Source organism: Garra rufa, chromosome 10, assembly GCF_049309525.1.
Source record: "Garra rufa chromosome 10, GarRuf1.0, whole genome shotgun sequence".
Taxonomy (NCBI): domain Eukaryota; kingdom Metazoa; phylum Chordata; class Actinopteri; order Cypriniformes; family Cyprinidae; genus Garra; species Garra rufa.
In genome coordinates this window covers 44,845,329-44,870,323 of record NC_133370.1, presented here as the reverse complement: position 1 = coordinate 44,870,323, position 24,995 = coordinate 44,845,329, and the positions used below count along the sequence as shown (strand labels likewise).

General features: G+C 38.0%; 2 protein-coding genes across 2 annotated transcripts in view; both read right to left on the bottom strand.

The window, feature by feature from the left end:
• kcnt2a (potassium channel, subfamily T, member 2a) overlaps positions 1-9,513 on the bottom strand; it is a 32,528-nt gene extending 23,015 nt beyond the window's left edge. The window contains exons 1-10 of the mRNA XM_073849475.1: positions 9,431-9,513; positions 9,197-9,276; positions 8,824-8,923; positions 8,349-8,393; positions 8,205-8,253; positions 7,985-8,044; positions 7,715-7,789; positions 3,014-3,097; positions 2,839-2,933; positions 841-1,021 (exon numbers count right to left, since the gene is read on the bottom strand). Of these exons, the coding sequence (XP_073705576.1) occupies positions 841-1,021; positions 2,839-2,933; positions 3,014-3,097; positions 7,715-7,789; positions 7,985-8,044; positions 8,205-8,253; positions 8,349-8,393; positions 8,824-8,923; positions 9,197-9,276; positions 9,431-9,513 (852 nt within the window). The remainder of the gene's footprint in view (positions 1-840; positions 1,022-2,838; positions 2,934-3,013; positions 3,098-7,714; positions 7,790-7,984; positions 8,045-8,204; positions 8,254-8,348; positions 8,394-8,823; positions 8,924-9,196; positions 9,277-9,430) is intronic.
• Positions 9,514-14,996: 5,483 nt separating this feature from the next.
• Positions 14,997-24,995, bottom strand: part of gpr158b (G protein-coupled receptor 158b) — a 61,112-nt gene continuing 51,113 nt past the window's right edge. Inside the window, exons 9-11 of the mRNA XM_073849474.1 lie at positions 23,589-23,694; positions 23,349-23,495; positions 14,997-21,318 (exon numbers count right to left, since the gene is read on the bottom strand). Coding sequence (XP_073705575.1) covers positions 19,582-21,318; positions 23,349-23,495; positions 23,589-23,694 — 1,990 coding nt within the window. The 3' untranslated portion in view covers positions 14,997-19,581. The remainder of the gene's footprint in view (positions 21,319-23,348; positions 23,496-23,588; positions 23,695-24,995) is intronic.

Here is a 24,995-nt window from a genome sequence, read left to right as displayed (position 1 = left end):
GATGGTGTTCTTAGGGTTGAAGGCTTCTCCTTTTTTTACGCTAAATGAAGGCTACATCATTGCAGCTGAACAACTGACATCTTGTATTTTTTAATAATACTTTGCACTGTAGCCACTGGAACTTCAAAACATTTAGATATGGTCTTATTTTTTCTTGTGAGCAGCCACAATGCGCAGCCGCAGGTCCTTTGAGTTCCTTTGTCTTAGCCATGACTGTCCACAAACCAACAGCAGAGAGCTTCTGTTTTTCACCTGTTGAGTTGATTAAAACAGCTGTTCCCAATGAATCAGGGTAATTAGGATGCTTTAGAACAGCTTGGACTATTTGGAATGGTATAGAACTTTGGATTTTCCCATAGACTGTGACAGTTTGCAAAGGGTATGAATAATTTTGGACATGCCACTTTTTGTTCAAATGTAAATAAAAGCATTTTCATAATGATGCCTCTTGTACATCGTCTTATTATCTTTTGGGAGAAGCCTTCATTTCAAGGCATAAAAAAACTTGCAGATTGAATAAAAGTAAGTCAGAATTTGCCAGGGGTATGAATAATTTCAGGCTTGACTGTATATATATATATATATATATATATATATATATATATATATATATATATATATACCATTATGTTTTAAGAGGGGGGTCAAATACAATGTGAACAAACATAAGTTGTAAAAATGGTTGTACATGGGAAATGAATTCTTCCAGCATTTTTCAAGTGAAAATATTATAAAAACATTTTATAAGTCAGCATACAGTGTTTATTTATCATGCTATATTTAGCCTACAATTGTTGTCAATCATTTCTGTTTCAAAGGGTAGTATCAAGGAAAGCTTACCTGGATAGGCAATACGATTAAAGCAACAAATATCATAATAACCACCAGCAACTTGGAGGGCCAGACATCAGGAAGTACATCTCCAAACCCCACTGTAGAGAAGGTGACGATGCAGAAGTAGAAAGAGTCAAAAACTGTGAGTTTTGTTCCGGCACGCTGCAAGTGCTCAACACCACAAATGCTGGCGAGAGGAGGAACAAATTAACAAAAGGAGACAACACAAAGGAGTCCATGTTAAGTTTGCAGAAGATGTTAAACTGTATACTACAGTAATATACAGTATGTATTAATATATTAATTATTATTAAACTATCAATTTATGTATACAAGTTGTACTCGTTATGAAAGAGAAGTGAAAATTCACTGCAACACAATTCTGCAGAAATTATGCCACAATGAAATACAAAACATTTTGATGTGCATATTCTGCACATTCTTGACTTGAATGATCTCAATCACAGTTGCATTTCATTAGTACAATATTAGCAAGTCACTAATGGAAAGCAATGCCATTGTTGATCGCTAATGATTTAATTTAAATGTTGCAATTTTTTTTTTCTTAATTCATAATTGACCTTACGTAGAGTTTAAAATGAATCACTCAATTCAATTTGATGTTATTTGTGAGCTTTGCAAAGAGACAAAATCAGCATATCACATGTACATATTACATGCATGAAGCAGAAAAATATTTGTAAGCAAATGCCTTACAAAGAGAAGACAAGCTCCATTTCTTGGTAAAACCACACATTGACTGATGTGGCAAATGGTCATAAAGTGATGGGATAAGGAAATTAACTTTTGCCCTGCATTAGCTCTTCAAATGACACCAAGTCTATGAGCAAACAGCTTGTGAAAATCTCCTTTAAAGTGTTGAGATGCACTTACTGGCTGTGTAATGGTGATTGTGTAGTGCTGTGTGTGGATTTCTAATGATGAACACTTGACCACAGAGCATTTTAGTATTACATTGGTCCTGAGATAAAAGACAAAAAACTCCAATATATTGACAACAAAAAGAAAGTTAATGTTGCTGAGCTGTACAACAGATATGTTATCTGAAAAACAATTATGCTTAAGCTTTTCTATGAACTAACAAAGTGTTCACATTCTTTTTGTCTTCATTTTAAACATTGTAAACATTTAAACATTTTAAAGTGTTGTTTAAGGCTGGAATACAGTATGCAAATTTTGCCCAGTTATTTGTCCTGATTTTTAAGTCTTTAAATTTTTACCTGGTCACTTCATGCATTTTCTCTGATCAGTCAAAAATACATTGAATGGGTCAAAATTATCAATTTGTCTTTTTTAATGCCAAAAATCATTAGGATATTAAGTAAAGATCATGTTCTATTAAGATATGTTGTTGCTAAGAACTTAATTTGGACAATTTTAAAGGCGATTTTCTCAATATTTAGACATTAGGAACGACTTAAAATAATCTGAAAGTGAGTGATCCTCAATTGTTTAGTGTATGAAACCCAGTTTTTCCTCTAACAATTTACCATTTGCAAAGCTGATGGTATGATGATGGCTACAGTGGTGTCAATCTCAGTCATGTGAGCCCCTCTTCAGCCTCTGGGCTATGCACTTCCTCCCCCTTCTCTCCCAAGTTGCCTATGTATGTGTCATGTCTAAGTTTGTGTAATGTATTCCATGTATTCCTTTAAGAGTCCAAACACTTTTTAGAGCCACTCTATTTTACAATTAGCTTGGCAGCACACCAGGGACTAATGAGGATGTAAAAATGGATAGCCATGAACATTTGTGGTGAGTAAGTGCTTCTCCCTCTAAAAGCAAAAACCACAAAAATTAGCTGTAATTCAATCGGTTTTTGACTCTGATCATGCTGCAGGCCTAATACTCTGGTCTCAGTCAAATCAGAACAGACAAACACCGATTAAGAGCAGGGGGAGTTGTTAGGAAATCCTGTCTGACAAGCAATTTGTGGGGGCTTTAGATTTGAGTGTGTACATGAGTGGATTTTCACTGACTCACAAAGTGAAGACGAGGCAGACGATGGTGGAGATGAGGATGAGGAGCTGATTGAACATGGCTGACTGTGTCCGGTGAATAGCACGATGAAGATCATTCTGACAGCCACAGATACAAAGATGTCAATTTGATTTCTTTTTTGATACTTTTTGATACTCTCTTGCAAACATGTACTCACAATCAAGTTTTCCAAAGCACGTTTTGCCAGCCAGCAGTTCAGAAACACAGGGATGAAGAGGTTTCGGAGAGGACTATAAAAAATCTGTTACAACAAAGAGCAACCATTAAACCTTCAGCAAAAAAATCTAAGCATTTCACCAAAATGCATGTATGTATGTAATACATAAAAACATAATATTGCATGTAAAGGATATAAGGAATTCAATTACATTTTCTGTCAAGAAAATATACTATGAAGAGACACTGTGACTTTTTTCTTCAGTACAAAATCATTTTTGTCTTCAATGTTTCATACATACAGTATAAATAGCTAGGGCATTGCTATGTGATTGCTAGGGTGTTCAGGCAGGTTAGTTGCCAGGGCATTGCTATGTGGTTGCTAGGGTTTTTTGAGCGGTTGCCAGGGTGTTGCTATGTGGATGCTAGGCTGTTCAGGGTAGCTGCCATGGCGTTATTATGTGGTTGCTAGGGTGGAAACACTGGTTGCCAGGGCATTGCTATGTGGTTGCTAGTGTGTTCTGGGTAGTTGCCAGGGAGTTGCTATGTGGTTGAAGGTTGTTCAGGGAAGGGAATTGCTTGTGGCTGCCAAACCATTGTTCTGTGGTTGCTAGGGGATATGTGCTTGTTCTGGGTCATTGCCAGGGAGTTGCCATGTGGTTCTTGATGGTTGCCAGGGCATTGCTTTGTAGATGCTAGGCTGTTCATGCAGAATGGTTTCCAGGGTGTTGTTCTGTGGTTGCTAGGATGGTCGGGGAGGTTGCCCGAGAATTACTATTTGGTTAATAGGTTGCTCAGGTTAGTTGCTAGGGCATTAATATGTGTGGTTGCTAGATTGTTCAGGCAGGACAGTTGCCAGGCACTTGCCTGTGGTTGCTAGGGTGTTCTGGGTAATTGCCAGGGAGTTGCTTTGTGGTTGCTAGGTTGTTCAGGGAAGGGATTTGCCATGGAGTTGCGTGTGGTTTTTAGAGTGTCCAGATTAGCTGCCAGGTCATTGCCCTGTGGTTGCTAGGGTGTTCTGATATGTTGCCACGGATGTGCTACTTGGTTGCTAGGGTGTTGAGGATGGTTGCCAGGAAATTTCTATGTGCCTGCTAGATTATTCAGGGAAGGGACTTACCAGAGAGTTGTGTGTGGTTGTAAGAGTGTTTAAGATGCCAAACCATTACTCTGTGGTTGCTAGGGTATATGTACTAGTTCTGGGTCATTACCAGGGAGTTGCCATGTGGTTGCAAGGGTGTTCTTGATGGTTGCCAGGGCATTGGTTTGCAGATGCTAGGCTGTTCATGCAGAATGGTTGCCAGCGTGTTGCTCTGTGGTTGCTAGGGTGTTCTGATTGGTTGCCACAGAAGTGCTCCGTGGGTGTTCAGGATGTTTGCCAGGAAATCTCTAGGGTTGTGTGTGGTTGTGTTTAGGATGACAAATCATTGGTCTGTGGTTGCTAGGGGCTATATTCTTGTTCTGGGTCATTGGCAGGGAGTTGCCATGTGGTTGCTAGGGTGTTCTTGATGGTTGCCAGAGGCATTGCTTTGTAGATGCTAGGCTGTTCATGCAAAATGGTTGCCAGGGTGTTGCTATGTGGCTGCTAGGACATTCTGGGTGGTTGCCCAGGCATTACTATTTGGTTAATAGGTGCCTCAGGTTAGTTGCTAGGGCATTACTTTGTGGATGTTAGGGTGTTCAGGAAAGGTAGTTGCAGGGAAGTAAGTTGCCAGGGTGTTGCTTGTGGTTGCTAGAGTGTTCAGGGGCCGGGTGCACCAGCTGGATGTAAACTCGGTTGTAAGACTAGACTGGAAGCAAAATGCGTAGTTGTGCGTAGAATTAATACCTGTTGCACCATCTATGCATAGTACTACGTCTGAGATCAAATCTTATGCCTAGTCAAAGGTAGGCGTAAAATGAAAAGTTATGATTTGCTAATTATTTATTTATTTTTTAAATTACTGTAGACATGAACTGTTATGTTTATGGTCTTTGGGCAGGATAAGCTCAGTGTAGGCTTCCGACAGTAATTGACCTAATAAAAATACATTTCTGTACAGCATATAATATGCAGTAAAATATTACATATGATCTGGGATTATTAAAAGAAACTGTACCATTGAACATCTTGCTTGGAAGGACAGTATAAATGCTTGGAAATATTTCACGTCTTTATGTCCATTCATTATTTGTAGCGCTCCTACCATCCAATAATCACAGTAAGTTTTGTTCTTTGCTACTTTCAATCAGAAATAAAGTTTCAGCTTTCAAATTCTGTACATTTTATCACAAAATACAACAAATAAACACGGATTTGTAGGAAATGTTTACTCAATGGAATCATGGCGTGGTGGCTGGCTTGTTATGATATCTTAAGCAATTCAGTTTTATATTAGTAGAAGTTGTAGAAATTGCAGCGTGAATGTCGCCTCAGCTATAACTGTGGAATAATGTGTCAGCGTGGACGTGCATTGTCTACTCCGGGCGTAGTTGTGCCTGATCGTAGTTTTAGTTTGTGCTACAGGGGTAAATATTTATCATAAAGATTGACATTGCAAAGCCCTGCATAGGGCTTACACCATGCTTCATCACGTCTTGCTGGTGCAACCTATTTTGCTGCTAGGTTGTTTCAGGCAAGAGAGTTGCCAGGGAGTTGTGTCTGGTTGTTAGGGTGTTCAGGGTGGTTATCAGGGAATTGCTATGTAGTTGCTAAGTTGTTTATGCAGGGTAGTTGCCAGGGAGTTGCGCGTGGCAGCTAGGGTGCTTTGTGTAGTTGCCAGAGAGTTGTGTGTGGTTGTTAGAGTGTTCAGGTTGGTTGCCAGGCTATTACTCTGTGGTTGCTAGGTTGTCAGGGTGTTACTTGTGGTTCCTAGGGTGTTCTGAGCAATTGCCAGGACATTTCTATGTGGTTGCTAGGTTTTTCAGGCAAGGTAGTTGCCAGGGAGTTGCGCGTGGTTGTTAGAGTGTTCGATGTGGTTGCCTGGTTTATTGCTCTGTAGTTGCTAGGGTGTTCACATTGGTTGCCAGGGCATTGCTACGTGGTTGCTAGGGTGTTCTGATTTGTTGCTATGGAGGTGCTCTGTGGTTGCTAGGGTGTTCTGAGCAATTGCCAGGACATCACTATGTGGCTGTTAGGTTGTTCAGGCAAGGTAGTTGCCATGGAGTTTTGTGAGGTTGTTGGAGTGTCCAGGGTAGTTGCCGGGGCATTGCTTTGTGGTTGCTATGGTATTCTGGGTGGTTGCCAGGGTGTTGCTATGTGCATGCTAGAGTATGCAGGGTGGTTGCCAGGGCATTCCTATGTGGTTGCTAGGTTATTCAGGCAAGTTAGTTGCTGGGCATTGCTTTGTGGTTGCTAGGGTATTCTGGGTGGTTACCAGGGTGTTGTTATGTGGATGCTAGAGTGTTCAGGGTGGTTGCCAGGGGATTCCTATGTGGTTGTTGGTTGTTCAGGGAAAGGTAGTTGCGTGGGGTTATTAGAGTGTTCAGGGTAGCTGCCAGGGCATTGCTTTGTGGTTGCTAGGGTATTCTGGGTGGCTGCCAGGGTGTTGCTATGTGGATGCTAGAGTGTTCAGGGTGGTTTTCAGGGGATTTCTATGCGGTTGCTGGGTTGTTCAGGCAAGGTAGTTGCCAGGGCATTGCTTTGTGGTTGCTAAGGTATTCTGGGTGGTTGCCAGGGTGTTGTTATGTGGATGCTAGAATGTTCAGGGTGGTTGCCAGGGCATTCCTATGTGGTTGCTAGGTTGTTCAGGCAAGGTCGTTGCTAGGGTGTTGCTATGTGAATGTTAGAGTGTTCAGGAAAGGTAGTAGCCAAGGAGTAATTTGTGGTTGCTAGTAGAGCTGAGGGTATACCTTTTCATACCGAATACCAGTCATAGCCATAAATGCAATGGTACTAATAATTGGCATAATTCTTTCGGTTTTCAGTTTCGGCCAAGAATTTTCATTTCGGTGCATCACTACATCATATGTAAATGTGGTCAGGCTAAAGTTGTAGCCGCAGGAGGCAACACAAGCAATTTGCGTCACCACCTCCGCCACAAATATGTCCTGGAATGTGAAGAATGCACAATAAAGTGTTGTGTATTTTGACTGCAAGTCATGAATTCTGATTTCTTCACCTCATTACAGTTATGAGTGCCACTGTCACTCCTTTGTGAACAGCAGCATTTTGTGAGACCAATCAAACCTGGGTTAATACTAGTCCGGTCAATGTAAGCCAATATACTGCAGTAATTATTCTCTAATTTATTAGGAAATGTGGTTAACACCTAGTCATGCATGGAAAAAAAAATACCGTCATATACCATGAAACCGTATAATTTTTAAAAAATACTGTGATATAAATTTTTGGTCATACCGCCCAGCTCTAGTTGTTAGAGTGTTTTAAGTGGTTGGTAAGGTGTTCCTCTGTGCTTGCTAGCCTGTTCTGGGTAGCTGCCATTGAGTTGATTTGTGTTTCTAAGTTGTTCAGGGTTATTACCTAAGCGGTTGCTAGGGTAGTCTGTGTGGTTACCAGGATATTACTATGTGGTTGCTAGGTTGCTTGTCGTTGCTAGGATGTTCTAATGGTTGCCAGGGTGTTGCTATGTTGTATTCTAGGTGCTTAATTATAAGCCCAAGCTAACATTATTTTCCACCAGAAAACAATCCAATCATTTAGAAAAGCACATCTCTCATTAACAAGCTGCACAGTTGTTTGTTGTGTCAACAGTATACTTACTCCAATCACAAAGGGCACAGTGTCAATCATTTCCAAGATAAACGATATTTGAAGTACCTGCTGCCATATGTTCCCCTAGATCATTAGAGAGAGGACAAACAAACAGAATGATCATAGATGTTATCAATATAGTTGCATGCAAAACATATCAGTAGGTTGTCTGTATTACTTGTTGATTGTGTGTCATTGTCAGGGTCATTATTTAGATTTTACATTGCTTCATGTAAACTGACATTTGAGACACAACAAAGAGAATGCAAAAAATCTTACCTTGTATCGTAGATATGTCAGCAGGATTCTTATAAATAAACATATGACTGCAACAGACACCTAAAGAAAATAACTCTTAAATACATCCATACACCAAACATTAATGATTATTCCAATGATTATTAATAACCTTATATTAGTTCCATAACATCTTTCACAAAATAATTGAAAAAGTATTCAGAAAATGGTTGGATATTATGAGATTTATCTACAGGACTACCTGTGCAGCCCAAAGCGAGGGATTTCGTTCAACCCAAATAATTGAGGCCCTGGTAACAGTAAAGGCATATTAAAATGGTGTAAACAAATAAATCAGAGAAATTTTATATTCAATTTCTGTTTACAGTTCATTGCAACTACATACCAGTTTATATCAAGAAAGGTATAGTTTTTGTATTCGCAGCCCAAGCTAGAAGGAAAGAAGAAATATCAAATATCACTGTCAATTTTATAGCAGAAAACTAAGTAAAAAAATGTAGTAATACTCAAAATACAAATATAAAAGTTGCTTTAATGATGCAATCAATTTTCTTTCTACTTGGACCATTAACTAAGTCAGAAGTTTAAAGAAAGTCTAATTATTGCAATGTCCTTCTTATTGTGTTTAGGGAATTAGAGACAAGTAAATAAAGACTGTATAGTGACATTATGAGCAGCGTTTTAAACCCATTACTTGTTCTCATAGTCAGACAAGATTTATTTTTAGTATAGACCTAAACACATTTTCCTTTAAGCCTTTTCAAAAATACATTGTGAGTTCTGGGAGTGATGAAGAATCCTAAAGGAAATGTCACATGACTAAAGCCTTCTTGTCATCAAAACAATAAAATAAAATGTACCATTTATGTTGATCTTTGCTAGAGTCAGTCAGCACTCTGGATATATACAAAATGCAGCTTAATATCTTGAGCGAAAGATAAAACACTCGCACCCTGAGACCTAAATAATACAGAAACAGTGTTTATAAACCATTAAGACATGGTAGTACAAAAAAAGCATTACATGCATTCAACTGAGAATAACTTAATTTTTGGAGCATAAATATGGAACAAAACACATTTTAAATTATTATTTAAAATTAAATGTAATTTACAAAAATATTCATTTTCAAAATATTTGTAATGTTTTGAATTCCTTGTATTATAGAAACATAATTTTAAGATCTGAATTTAACAGGAAAATAAAGGGTAGAGAGACAAAACAGAGACATACTAGATCGTTGGTTTTTGATGCAGTAAATCTGCATGCGTTCTTTGAAGCTATTCTCTTTGACGAAAAAGTCAACCTGCACCCTATACGACAAAGCACATGACCAGATTAAAAATAGAAATGATTGTTCTCTTATAGATACTTTTTAAAATCTGATAATACACTTAGCATAATGTTTTTGAACACAAACAACCAAACAACAATAAAAACAACACGGATGAATTAAGATGCACTTACTTGACATCGTTCTGCTCCCGACTCAAAAAATCCCTGAATGTGTGTCTAGGCAAGGGTGGCACTTCGTTTTCACAATTGGCCATATTTCTTAAAAGCGCAGAAATACTCTTTATAAAATTAGTACGACAACTTCAAATAAGCCGAGAAGTTTGTTTGTGTCTTCGACTTTTTTAAATTAATCTTTATACCTCAGGGTAGAGCTGCAAAATAACATCAAAGTGCAATCTCCCTCGCGAATCCCTTTGTCTCTCCTCCCAGAGTAAACCCTCACATCTGGTAAGTGCAAGTGATGGACGCAAATATGCAAATACTGATGCAAATATTGATGTCAGAAGTTGTATGTCAGCGGCTTCCCCTCAGCATCAGCTTCCCTGCTGAAAAAAAACAGCTAAAACCAGCCTAGGCTGGTTGGCTGGTTTTAGATGGTTTAAGCTGGAAGTAGCTGGTTTTAGCTGGTCTCCCAGCCTGGCCAAGCTGGTCAAGATGGTTTAAGCTGGTGGTTTTCCAGCCTGACCAGCTAAGACCAGCCTGACCAGCCTGGCCAGGCTGGAAAAATGGCCAAAAACCCTCTAAAACCAGCCTGACGACCAGCTATGACCAGCTAAAACCAAGCTGGTTGACCAGCTAAAACCAGCCAACCAGCCTAGGCTGGTTTTAGCTGTTTTTTTCACCAGGGTTCTCACAGGTGAGATTTCGCTGTCATTAAATATTTTAAAAGCAGCGCTGATAGTCATTACGTTATTATTAAACGTTATCGAACACATATTTGTCTTTAGTTTATGGGATTGAAGTTGATTAATAGCTACAAACTAACTAGGCTAACTAAACACTATTGAGTGACGGCCCACAATATAATATTTGTAACTCTGTTATTATTTCTGGCGTTATCCTATTTAACAATCAGTTCCTTAACTGATAATATGTTGAATGTCCGGGATGTTTGTATGGCTGTGTCTTGAAAACTAGAAGGAGCACTGCAGTTCAATTTTTCCAAAAAAAGGAAATTCAGTTTTCTTTCCAAAATAAAGATAACAAACATCATAAAAATCTTTAGAAATCAATGTTTATTTTCAGAAGATTTGTATTCTGACAGCCCTGCTGAAAAAAAACAAACAAACAGCTAAAACCAGCCTAGACTGGTTGGCTGGTCTTAGCTGGTTTAGGCTGGAAGTAGCTTTTAGCTGGTCATCTTCCAGCCTGACCAGTTAAGACCAGCCTGACCAGGCAGAGAAAGTGTCTAAAATCAGCCTGCTGACCAGCTATGACCAGCTAAAACCAGCCTGGTTGACCAGCCTAGGCTGGTTTTAGCTGTTTTTTGAGCAGGGAGTGTCTTTAATATTAATTGTTGATTTGTGTAAATGTAGACTGAAGACTTGCATAATATAGCACCAAACACCAGTTTGAAGTGTTTAAATCAAGACAACACAAGGATCATCATTTCCCTGCTAAAAACCATGGTGAAAAAAAACAGCTAAAACCAGCCTGCTGACCAGCTATGACCAGCTAAAACCGACACAAGGATCATCATTTCCCTGCTGAAAAAAAAAACAGTCAACTAGCCTAGGCTGGTCGTAGCTGGCTTAAGCTGGAAGTAGCTGGTTTTAGCTGGCCTTCCTGCCTGGCCAGGCTGGTCAGGCTGATTTTAGCTGGTGGTTTCCCAGATGATGGATCAGGATGATGATCCTTGTGTTGTCTTAATTTAAACACTTCAATGGTGTTTGGTGCTATATGCAAGTCTTCAGTCTATTTACACAAATCAACAATTAATATTAAAGACAGTCCCTGCTGAAAAAACAGCTAAAACCAGCCTAGGCTGGTTGGCTGGTTTTAGCTGGTCAACCAGGCTGGTTTTAGATGTTTTTTTCAGCAGGGTTCAACAGAGTTTATTATATGTCAAGTATTGCTTAAAACATTTTGTAAACCTTTAACTTTTTTTAATATCATGGCAGAATAAATATGGTATAGCATGTGCAAACAGTGATTAACAACTATTACTTCTGAAGGACAGGGTTGAGTGGGGTTGCTATGAACCAGTATTGCTCAATTCCAGTCCTGGGGCCCCCATACTTTGCACATTTTGCATGTCTCCCTTATTTAATACTAGGGATGTGACAAGATCTCGTGGCACACGTGTTGTTCCAGACAGGGGCGTCGTAGTTGGGTGAATAGGGGGACTAAATTACCAGGGCCCCAAGTGGGGGGTGGGCCCCTGAGGAGTGAAATTGTATTTTCCTTTAAATATAATTTTAAGACCACAATAAATGTTGTACTAATGTACTAATGTAAATGCCCAGAATTCAGTGCACAGGGCCCAGAATTCCCAGCAACGCCCCTGGTTCCAGAGGTCATAATGGCTAAAAAACACCATTTATTACCTCTGGAGTGAATGGGTGCCGTCAGAATGTCCAAACAATCCACAAGTAATCCACACACCACTCCAGTCCATCAGTTAACATCTTTCAAAGTGAAAAGCTTCATGTTTGTAAGAAACAAATCCTTTAATGCATTTTTAACCTCATACTGAAAAAAGTAATCTCAGCAAAAAAAAAAAAAAAAAAACAGTCCAAAATACTTTTAAACAAATATGTTTTGTGGATTTTGATGTGAAAGGACACAGGGAATGAAGTTTTTCACTGGATGAAGTGTTATGGATTTTCGACTAATATTCTGATGAATTAAAGCTAAAACGACTGATTTGTTTCTCACAAACATGCAGCCTTTCACTTCACAAGATGCTAGTTGATGGAGTGGTGTGTAACTTGTGGATTATTGTAATGTATTATCAGCTATTTGGACTCATTCTTAAGTTTAGTTTACTTGTTTATAGGGGTTAATACACATTAATAAACATGGCTGTAAAAGTGCCAGAATTAGACAAAAATGCTAGTTTTTTTATCTGTAGACCCTAGAAAGAATGTTAAAAAGTCACAATAAAAACAAAAACAAAGCAACTTTTGATGGCACCCATTCACTGCAGAGCAATTCTTTTCCTACAAAGAAAGAAACTCATCTATATTTTGGATTATCTGAGGCTGAGTATATTTTCAGCAAATGTTCATTTTTGGGTAAACTATTCCTTTAGTTTTAATAGAGATACAAATTGTAATGATAATGATTCTTCCCATTTATAATCATGAGTATAATCATGGTAGAGATTCAGATTATTCTTAAAAAAAAATGAAATTCACAAATGCAACATTCACAAGACATTATCTTGTTAAATAGTCACATAACCATAATGTGGCTTTTTTTAAAAATTACATTTATTATTATTTACTATTATTTTATATTTTATTATGCTATTTGTTGTTGTTGTTTGTCATTATCCTAATTATATGGTATAACTATTTATAAATCTAATCCTGAACCGCAAAACCAGTCATAAGGATACATTTTTGGAAATTAATATTTACACTTCTGTAAATCAAAGCTGGATAAATAAGCTTTCCATTGATGTATGGTTTGTTAGGATAGGACAATATTTGGCCGAGATACAAACATGTGAAAATCTGGAATCTGAGCGGTGCAAAAAAAATCCAAATATTGAGAAAATCACCTTTAAAGTTGTCCAAATGAAGTTCTTAGCAATGCATATCACTAATCAAATATTACATTTTGATATATATTTACAGTAGCGAATTTACAAAACATCTTAATGGAACATGATCTTTACTTAATATCCTAATGATTTTTTGGCATAAAAGAAAAATCGATACATTTGACCCATACAGTGTATTGCTGGCTATTGCTACAAATATACCTGTTCTACTTAAGACTGTGGTTCAGGGTCACAAATGTGTGTGTGTGTGTGTGTGTGTGTGTGTGTGTGTGTGTGTGTGTGTGTGTGTGTGTGTGTGTGTGTGTGTGTGTGTGTGTGTGTGTGTGTGTGTACCTGGTATTCATCACGTTATGGGGACCAAATGTCCCCACAAGGATAGTAATACCAGTAGATTTTGACCTTGTGGGGACATTTCTTAGGTCCCCATGAGGAAACAGGCTTATAAATCATGCACAATGAGTTTTTTTGAGGAAGTAAAAGTGTGCACAGTCTCCTGTGAGGGCTAGGTTTAGGTGTAGGGCCATATAAAATACGGTTTGTACAGTCTAAAAACCATTACGCCTATGGAATGTCCCCATAAAACATGTAAACCCAACATGTGTGTGTGTGTGTGTGTGTGTGTGTGTGTGTGTGTGTGTGTGTGTGTGTGTGTGTGTGTGTGTACTGGGTGCCATATTAAACCATGTTAAAAGTTGGTACATCTTGTTTGTTAGCATTTGTATATAATATATACATTATAATATATAACATTCTAATTTCACTGCTTTCTAAGTCATGCCACACGTTGGTGAAGAGCTGTTAGTGTTTGACCACAGGGGGGCAGCGTTACTATTTTATTTAACTCAACACAAAATGTACTTACTTCATGTTGTTCACACCCCTCAGCTTATAAAAGGAGCATTTCATGTGTCTTCTGCTGCACATTTCAATGAATGCAGGGGTGTATTAGGGTTTTAGTAGCTTTTGTGAACTGGGTAATGTTGATCAATGAGAAAAACAATCAAATACAAAAGGAGATGCTGAGTTTGATGTTGGGTTGCTGTACTTTTGATCATGTTTTTTTGCACCCAGTTTGTGATGTCCTAGAAAAAAAATATTTTGGCTATACTTTATTTCCTAATTCAAATAGGCACTTAGTCCAACTAAAGATAAACATTGTGAAAAGCATCTTTTGAATGGACCTTTCCACATTAGAGATTACATGGCTTTATATGAATCCTAGAAATGGGCTTAAAAAACAATTTTATGGTGATTATTTCCCTTGATATATTTTAAAGGAATATTTCTTAAGACTTAATATGTTTTTTTAACTTCAAAGCATTGCTTCTGGCTAAAATAAGAGTCCTCTATATTGCTTTCTCCAGTGAAAAATTAATCTGGTATGAATCAGAAGAGAAATATGCATAGATAAATCACTATTAAAAACAGTTTGGTGGATTTTGACGTGGGAGGACAACAGAGGATGGACTTTTTCATCCACATTATTGTGGATTATATGGACTCAATTTTTCTCTCAGAAGCATCAATTTAAAGTTAAACATTTTAATAATGGATATGTTTCTTACAAGAATGCAGCTATTCACTTTAAAATATGTTAATTGATAGACTGGAGTGGTGTGGATTAGCTGTGGATTTTTGTGATGGCATTTGTCAGCTGTTTGGACTCTCATTCTGACGGCACCAACACTGTAAAAAAAAAAAGTTTAACTTAAAATAATTTGTTACCCGATGCATTAAAAATTGTAGTCAACTAAAATATCCAAGTTGTCACTTAACTTCAAGTAACTTAAAATTTCAAGTTGACTAAACTTACAATTTTTAGTTAGCGAGGTAACCAATTATTTTACATTAAAACAGTGCATTCATCACAAAGAATCCATTGGTGAGCAAGTGAAGCAATGCTAAATTTCTCCAAAGCTGATCTGATGAAGAAAACAAAATATATACTTAAAAAACATCACCATATAAGTGTATGATGAGGATCACGAGACCAGTAAAATCCGAACACAATATGTTTATTGCAGGAAGTATTGTATGTACATGCTTTCACAAAGAAGCACACAATATCTATTTACAGTAGAAATGTTTCCGGGTGGATTGCGATTGAGCATAACAACTGCATAATACTGAAGTTAGGAATGTATCTTTGCATTGAGATATTCAGTAGACTCACAACACTCCTGCTGATTCAGAATTTCATGTGCAGAAAAAAGACAGACTTACTCACTGTCATGCAAGAGCCAATGTGACTTTGTATACATTGATGCAACAATCATCAATAGGGTGACACCACTGATTATGTTATAAGACAGTAGCTGATACTGATACAAATCACAACAGAACAGAAAGGGTTCTGTGAAACAGGAAAAAACAAAACTGTTCCAGCAACAATGCAACATATAAGTGTGCCCGTGCAATGATCAACTAAATACTTTGAACTGCGATTCTCAGTCAATATTCAACATAGATTAAAAATGCAGCTTGGTTAACTCGCATTCATGCAGTTTACTGATACAGAGAATGATGGAACAACTGGTTTACAATGCAACCTGCTGGTGTACAGTTTACCATTCATTGGGTATCTTTGATAAAATAATTAAAGTTGAAAACATTGTAGACCATGTCTGAAATAATACTTATGAATATGAAAAATATCCTTAAAGGAGTAGTTTACGTCCAGAACAAAAATTTTACGGAAAATGTACTTGCCATCCAAGATGTTCATGTCTTTCTTTCTTCAGTCGTAAAGAATTTATGTTTTTTGAGGAAAACATTTCAGGATTTCTCTCCATATAGTGCACTTCTATGGCGCCCCCGAGTTTGAACGTCAAAAATGCAGTTTAAATGCAGCTTTAAAGGACTCTAAACGATCCCAGGTGAGAAAAAGGGTCTTATCTTTAAAAATGTACAGTTTATATATTTTTTAGCCTCAAACAAATGTCTTGTCTAGCTCTGCGTGAACTCTGTGTATTCCGGTTCATGACAGTTAGGGTATGTCGAAAAAACTTCCATCTCATTTTCTCCTCCAACTTCAGAAAATAACCGATCGTTTCGCTAGAAAAGACCTTTCTTCCTCGGTTTAGATTGTTTAGAGCCCTTTAAAGCTGCATTTAAACTGCATTTTGAAAGTTGAAACTCCGGGGCACCATAGAAGTCCATTATAATAAAGAGAAATCCTGAAATGTTTTCCTCAAAAAACATAATTTATTTTTTATTATAAGAAAGAAAGACATGAACATCTTGGATGACAAGGGGGTGAGGACATTATCTGTACATTTTTGTTCTAGAAGTGAACTACTCCTTTAAAGATATTTGGTAACTTGAAGGTTTGTGAACAATATGGGATATATTTTTTAAAAGACTGTCAAATCTTAATTATCCATCACTCACAATGGGCACCAGGTGAATATTGTTGTTCATAAAAGTTTTAAAGAAATTTTTGTATATTTTTGTATATTCATTTAAAAATGCAGACCAGAATAGGGTAAGATGAGCATCCCTATAAGAAAGCATTTATTTCATAGGGCCATTGAAATATTTCTTACAAGCTCAAGACTTCCAACCACTTTTTTATTTTGAAAGAAAAAAAAGGTGCAATGTTATGTTTTAGTTGTATTATTTATCCAAATCATTGATATACCATTACATCTATCAAGTCGTCAACATGTGTGATATAGAGCAGAGACTAGGGATAGTTGTCACATGGGAACATCACAAAAGCTATATTACACAAATGCTTGTTTTCTTTAAAAAAAATGTTGGTTTTAAATACATATAGTTCAAAGCCATCTTCAATCTATATAGCAATCTTCAAGCGATATAGTAAGTAAAAATGTGATATCTAGGGATTGTGTGCTTTATTCCATCAAAAACAGCCAAGTATTACAACTTAAAAATAAATTGTATAAAAACTGTGCAGTTTCCTAGATATAGAATGTGTCTCATCTTACCCCACTCTCTCTAACTGTGCCTTGTGAAGGTCTTCAAACCCCCCAAAACAAATTCTCTTATTTACTAAATTGAAAAACTGCAGTATTAATAATTGTTTTCTTTCTTTTTTTTTTTCAGAAAGGTTTGTGAGATTTTTTTCTTCAAAGAGATTGTTGGTATTCTTATTTAGGGGTTGAACACAGCCTTGTCTGAACACTTCCTGATAACTAAAACAAAAGTGCAGCTGGGACATCCACTGTTATATATATTTTTTTACTTTTTTTCTGCCCTTCAGAATATTTTTAAGGAAATAACAAAATATAATGAAAGAAATGTTACATAAAAATGAGAGGGGTTTGAACACTTTTGCAAGGCACTATTTTTTTAAATACATATTTCAATTGGGATTAGTTTTGGTAGATGAAACTGTTACATTATACATTAACGAACATTGAAAACTTTTGAGAAAGTGTTTAAGTTGGAATATATGCAAACTTATTAAAAACTTAATAGCAAATGGGTGTGAAAGTAAGGCTAAAGGCCCATTCACACCAAGAATGATAACTATAATTAAAAATGTTTTACAATTGTCCTGAATATATGAAAATATCGAAGTCCAATAGTGATACGACAGTTCTGAATCACTTTCAAAATGATTTTTTCCAGCCTGATGAATGATAAAAACATTAATAGCCAATAAGAATCCACCTTCAACTTCTAACTTCAAGGAGCTTTAGCATTTAATGTGTCAGATGACATAACTCCAGCACACATTACCATCTGTTGTTGGTGTAGGGCTGTCACTAATGATTATTTTGTTAATCAAGTAATCAGTCGGTTATTCTGATGATTAAGCGAGTAATCGGATAATTATAAAAAAAAAAAAAATTGGTGTTAATAAAAATAGACTTATAAGCCACGATAGAATTTACGACAGAAATACTACAGCCACTTAAATTTCTTGAATATGTGGACATTTGAGTGAGGGTTTGTGCTTTTATGTTGAAATCGTGATGAACAGTATATTGAAAAGATACTGATGAACAGTTTGTGTATGTTGATACATGATTTACCCAACAAATTTGATGAAATGGAGCATGTTTGGTTCAGAGATGAACGTTGTAATAAACTTAAACTCACAATATGCAGGATGGAGTTTGACCTACACCTTCGTAACCTACATGCATGTACAGTCAGGAAAATAATTATTTGATCACCTGCTGATTTTGTACATTTGCCCAATGACAAATAAATAAATGATCAGTCTATAATTTTAATGGTATAATTTAATGCTCTATTTGAACAGTGAGAGACAGAATAACAACAAAAAAATCCAGAAAAATGCATTTCAAAAAAGTAATACATTGATTTGCATTTTAATGAGTGAAATAAGTATTTGATCCCCTATTAATCAGCAAGATTTCTGGCTCCCAGGTGTCTTTTATACAGGTAGGAGCGCTCTCTTAAAGGGAGTGCTCCTAATCTCTGCTTGTTACCTGTATAAAAGACACCTGTCCACAGAAGCAATCAATCAATCAGATTCTAAATTCTCCACCATTGCCAAGACCAAAGAGCTGTCCAAGGATGTCAGGGACAAGATTGTAGACCTACACAAGGCTGGAATGGGCTACAAGACCATCGCCAAGCAGCTTGGTGAGAAGGTGACCACAGTTGGTGCGATTATTCACAAATGGAAGAAACACAAAATAACTGTCAATCTCCCTCGGTCTGGGGCTCACCTCGTGAAGTTTCAATGATCATGAGTCTGGTGAGGAATCAGCCCAGAACTACACTGGAGCATCTTGTCAATGATCTCAAGGTAGCTGGGACCATATTCACCAAGAAAACAATTGGTAACACGCTACACCGTGAAGGACTGAAATCCTGCAGCGCCTGCAAGGTCCCTCTGCTCAAGAAAGCACATGTACAGGCCCGTCTGAAGTTTGCCAATAAACATTGCTTTAGAGGAGAACTGGGTGAGAGTGTTGTGGTCAGCCTCAAAACCTTAATGACTTGGAGAGGATCTGCAAAGAGGAGTGGGACAAAATCCCTCCTGAGATGTATGCAAACCTGGTGGCCAACTACAAGAAACATCTTCACTCATTAAAATGCAAATCAATTTATAACTTTTTTTAAATGCATTTTTCTGGATTATTTTGTTATTATTCTGTCTTTAAATGTTCAAATAAACCTACCATTAAAATTATAGACTGATCATTTTTGTCAGTGGGCAAACATACTAAATCAGCAGAGAATCAAATAATTATTTTCCCCAGTGTATTAAACCTATATATTATGTAAATTAAATATTGTATTTAATTGAATTATACAGTTTTGCATTCACAATGGCATTAGGCTTTATTATGATTTTTAAATAGGTGTAATATAACATGCAGCCTTGGAAAATGGTGTAATAATGCCTTTCATGGACTCTCATCTGTAGAATGCACCATTTTAAGGTTTTTTTGCTGGTTACTCGAAATGCAATCAAGGATTTTTTTTTTTTAATCGAGTATTGAATCAAGGAATCGTGACAGCCCTATGTTGGTGTGAAAGCCAGTTATCATTACAGTTAGCTTTCTTGGCGTAAACAGGCCTTAACTTTCAATTATGGAATCTGCCAGAAACCCTACTGGAGTGGTCTAAATTTGTGATTGCTGTGTCATGCGCTTTTCCCTGACGACTTATCATCAAAGTCCCATGGACAAACTTCAGCCATGTTGAGGTAAGTGGACGGTGTTGTGTGGTTATCAGTCGTTGAAGGCTGTTTATCATTTGAGGTAACACCTGGCAATACCTCTGTCTCCCAGGGACAAACGTCAGCACGCCTACCGCCGCTGATGGTGGAGTCTCTAGTAGAGCTCCTCCTCCTGCCAGATGCCACCGTGGCAACTTGGTCCCCCTCTAATGATTGGCTTGTGCGACGTTTCTCGGAGGGTTTGCTTGAGGAGCTTCTTCGCTCCTTACTCTTCGACGTTCGCTTATCATCTTCTTTATCTTTAGCTTTGTCTTTGGAGGAGCAGGATCCTTTTCTTTTTGAGCAAGAATCTCTTCTCTTTGAATGATGTGTGGGACTGGAGGTCTTGTCCTGGTTGGGGGAGAGAGGGGGATCGTAATCCCAAGGACAGATATCCACCATGAGAGCTGGAGGTTGCAAAAGGCTTCCTGTGGATTTGGAGATGTCTGAAAGGATAATCTTGGGCTTTCCATCTGTGGGAGTGACGCTTTTCTTGCGGATTGTCCTCTCGGGGGACAGTCCTACAGGCTCCATTGGTTGCACCGGTAGATTCTCGAAGTTCCACGGACTTGCGTCTTTGTGGGCACTGAGGTTAAGAGGTGATTTGGGTTTCCTCCCTTCATCCCTGTCCATAGTTTTATCTCTGGAGCGACGTCGGTTTGACGGAGATTGGCCCAACCCTTTTTGTTTGTGTTGGGACTTGTGTCCACTCTTTGCACTGCTCCCATGGAATGTATTGGTTTCAGTGGGAGCAATGGAAACATGCTTCTGAGACTTGCCCTCCGTTGGAGTGGCTAACTCCTCCAATTCCCAAGGGCATACCTCGGAGAGGTCGTACAGATCCTTGCTCTTCCCCGGTTCGGAACAAATGGAGGGCTGACTGCCACTCACCTGCTGCTTTATGATGCCCATCTTACTAGGCGTTTTGGTGTACTCAACCGACTGGCTGATGATCATTTTTGGTAAACACTCTGGGGATTCATCAACTTCGGAAAGCGTTGTGTTGTCCTTTGCTTTGAGACCCTTTTTACTGGCATCTTCCACACTGTGGGTCTTCCCCGCAATGCCCAGCGTCCTTTCTCTGGCGCTAGCAATGACAGACAGTGACTTCTGTAACATCGAGGTCCGAAGATGTACAGGCTTTTTTTCTGCTGCTAGGTTATGTGCACTGGCGGACTTGCACACTAAGGGCACTGACTCAGTAGATTCGGCTAACTCGACCTTTGGCTCCTCAGGGTTCTTCTTGTTGGACCTTCGGCCCATCAAGGTGTCAAGCAGAGAAGCCTCAGTAGTAGAGTTTTCCATTTTATCTTCACGCACCCCATTGTTTTCCCCACCTTGGTCATGCGTATGGTCATAGCTATGAGATCTCTTCAGTGAGAACATCTTGCTCTTTAGTGATTCTTCCCTTGACTTGCCAGAGTGAGACGGGTCAAAGGGGTTTCTCCTCAGGGTGCCTCTGTTACTCCCATGGTCACTTGCGTCTCGATCTTCTCGGCTGTATTGCCGACTCACAGTCTCGGGTATTTCTGTGATGCGCCGCATTATTGTCCGTCCGAGTCCTCTCTTGGAACTGCGTTTTTTCTGTAAGTGAGGGTTATTGGCTAGCATCTTCTTTCTTTTATAGATCTCCAATTGGGCATAGAGTTTCTTGAGCTCCTCCTGATAAAGGCAAAGAACACACAAAAAATAGTCAAGGTTTGTACTGTTATGTACCTTCTGGAAGAAACAAACTCAGACCCCTCTAGTCTAAACTGACCAAAATATGAATTAAGTGAAAAAGTACCCAATTTTCTTTAGATTTACATTGTTTCTTAAGATTTATTTTTGGTGTTTTTGTCAGTTATTTCTATCGTTTGCTATAGTGTGTCAGTAGGAAATATCAGTTTACATTTCCAAACATTAATTTTGTAATTAATTATAATAATCCAGTGAGGTTTTTGTTTGCACAAGGAGTCTGACAACAGCCAGTGCTCCACACAGTGATGATCTCATCTTCATCATCTGATCTCATCATCATCTGCTTTCTGGAATGACAGACTAAATCCAGAAGAACTTTGTTGACGTCTCCAAGACGCTTCAAGAATCCTGGAAAGCTACCTGGAAAACTAAGTTAACCTAGGGCAAAAGCTGATTTAATAGCAAAGGATGGTCACATCAAATGTTGTTTTAATTTAGTTAATAGAATTTAACTGATAAAGAAATCTATTTATCACATTATTTTCGACAGCATCCTCACTTTACATACATATTTGCCATAAACTTTTAACAGTACTGTAGCTATGCAGATAGGTTTCTTGAAGCATCTTGGAGATGTTACCAGTTCTTCTGGATTGAGTTTGTTCTGTTTCTTCACGTCATTCCAGACAGACTGGATGATGATGAGATCAGATCTCTGTGTGGAGCACTAGCTGTTGTCAGACTCCTTGTGCAAACAAAAATCTCACTGGATTATTACAATTAATGGCACAATTAATTTTGGAAATGTAAATTGATATTTCATACCGCTAGGAAATCTCTGAAATGCACCAAGTCTGAAACACCGTAATTGTACTTAAAGGAATAGTTCACTTCCAGAGCAAAAATGTACTCACCCCCATGTCATCCAAGATGTTCATGTCTTTCTTTCTTCATTAAAAAAGAAATGGTTTTTTGAGGAAAACTTTCTAAGACTTTTCTCCATATTCAATTCAAGTTTATTTGTATAGCGCTTTTCACGATACGATTCACGATTGTAGACTTTAATGGGAATCAGCATGTTGAATGTCCAAACTGCAGTTTCAGTGCAGCTTCCAAGGGCTCTACATGACCCCTTAGATGAATGAAGGTCTTATCTAGTGAAACGACTGGCCATTTTCTAAAAAAATATATACCCCATCCCTTCCTTTATTGTTACCACTCTCCCCGGACTCCATTTTCCATAGACCTCTGCCTATCGGACGTTTCCTCAGGAGGACTATAAAGGTTGCCCTCACACTCACATACACTGCTGATGATTGTTAGCCTGTAACGTTATCTTGTACCCATGTTTCTTTGCCTTGCCTTGCCTTGCCTTTGTGTTTTTGATCTTGGACTGTTGGACCTGCTTTCTGAGTGCTTTGCTGCCTGCCCTGACCTTTGCCTGTTTGTTAGACTGCTCTTTTGGATTGGCTTGGATTTAACAGTTTGCTAGTTCTGGACCCTGCATGTCTGACTATGTTTTTCATCAAAGTCTGCATTTGGATCCACATCTCTGTTGTCATGCATCCTTATGTTACAGTTGTTTTACCTTTTTTTTTGTAAAGTGTGTTTGACTTTGCATGTTCGCTTAGTAAACACTGGGTCGGTACTTCCACCCGTTTTAAAATTTTAAGTATTTTAGAAAATGCCAGTTAACTTTGTTAGATAAGACCCTTATTCCTTGACTGGAATTGTGTAGAGCCCATTGAAGCGGCATTGAAACTGCAATTTCAACCTTCAGCCTGTTGACCCCCATTGAAGTCCACTATATGGAGAAAAATCCTGGAATGTTTTCCTCAAAAACTACCTTAATTTCTTTTGACTGAAAAAAGACATTAATATCTTGATGACATGGAGGTGAGTAAATTATCAGGAAATTTTTATTCTGGAAGTAAACTAATCCTTTAATCAACACTTGACAATTTTGAACAACAATTTTAAAACACTGCAAATGTCCATGGAAGATGTCGTACCCTAATGTCCTCAGGATCCAGACTGTGCTCACTCCAGGCAGATGTTATGCCGCTGTTCAGACAGGAGCCTGAGTGACCCATATCCAGCTCATCTTCATAAGCCTCTGTGGCTATATCCTCTCTCGTATGAGTTCCAGTGAACAAGAACTGCAGTGAAGGATGAAACAATCTATGAACCTTTCTCAAAAAACAGGACTGTGTTAATCATTCTATAGATTTAATGACAAGTATAATAATCACCTTTGGAATGAGAAGTAATCCCAGAGTAACTGTCACCGTCAGGTGCGTGTGCACGAAGAACAACATTAGCATCCAGTCTGGATGCAGCCCAGTGCCGAGAGAGAACCTGTAGGTCAGACCAGAGCTTGTTAAAATTGCCAAAAATGAATTTGAGCCATTTTGCTAACTTCCTTCACCCCATGCGGGCTGCTCCTCTGACTCACAAATGGCAGATCAAAGCTAAATAAAAGGGGAAACCTTTTAGGATCAGGAGCAAATTTCACAACATAGAGCTTCAAACAGCATAATGAGGGCAAACGTAATTAAAAGTGGTGTGGCATCTAACAGCTCTCTCTGTTTATTTAAACAGTGTTTAGTCAACAGGGTTAGGTTTCATGATGATGTTGGAGGCAATGGAGGTCACCGTTTCTCTGTTATGCAAAGAGTAATGAAATTCTGGCTCATTAATCACACTGCCTTTTAAGGGCTGCTTTGGCAATGCATCAAAACAGGGCATCACCACTTTTCAGACAAACAGAGCTTATCTGCTTGAACCAGCAGGGGTTGCAGACATAGGCAAAGAACGAGAGTGTGGAGAAACAGATTCTGCTAAAACAGCTTGGCACCGTAATACCTCCATCATAAATAACGCCAGTGTGTTTTTACTCCACAAGCATACTGTAGGGCAGAGGTTCTGACTCAGGACCTAGATTATAAATGCATGAGGCGGCAGCCCAATGCAATACCAAAACTGTTTATCATTCAAAAATAATGCAGCTGTCCTTAACAAACATGCCATTAAAATCGAAAAGTATTCTCATTAATTGCAAGGACCCAAAAATAAGCAAAATTATTAATGACATAGGCAAAATATCCACATTTTTGCAGACCAATGCATGTGTCTACAGATCAATGCATAAACAACAAACACTGAGCAAACTATTTTATTAGGCTTCTGAATATGAGTAATGCACAGGCAATGTAAATACACCTTATGCAAATACATACCCATATTAATGCAGTGTTTATTAATGGTTTTATGCTGTCAGCAACCAACAATTCAATGAAAAGACATGTTTGATGCAAACTAAAATGCATACAGATCAGGGCTCTATGCTTACTTGTCTTTATCTTTAAACTGTCTCCTAAATGGAGCACAGTCAAAATTTTAGGACCACATTCTAATCAAAAAACTGATAAAAAAAAATTTGCCTTTCCATTACAAGGTGATATTCGACTCCTTAAAGTGATTTTTTGTTTTGTTTTCACCTTTGTAGTAGCATTTTTTCTAACCTTATTAAAAGCATGTCATCTTATATGTAAAATTCTTAAAATATATATTTTACAAGCTTTTTAAAATTTCTTTAAATTAAACATACTTTAGGAATAAGGCCAAGTAGAAGAATAATAAGTTACCAAACCAAATGA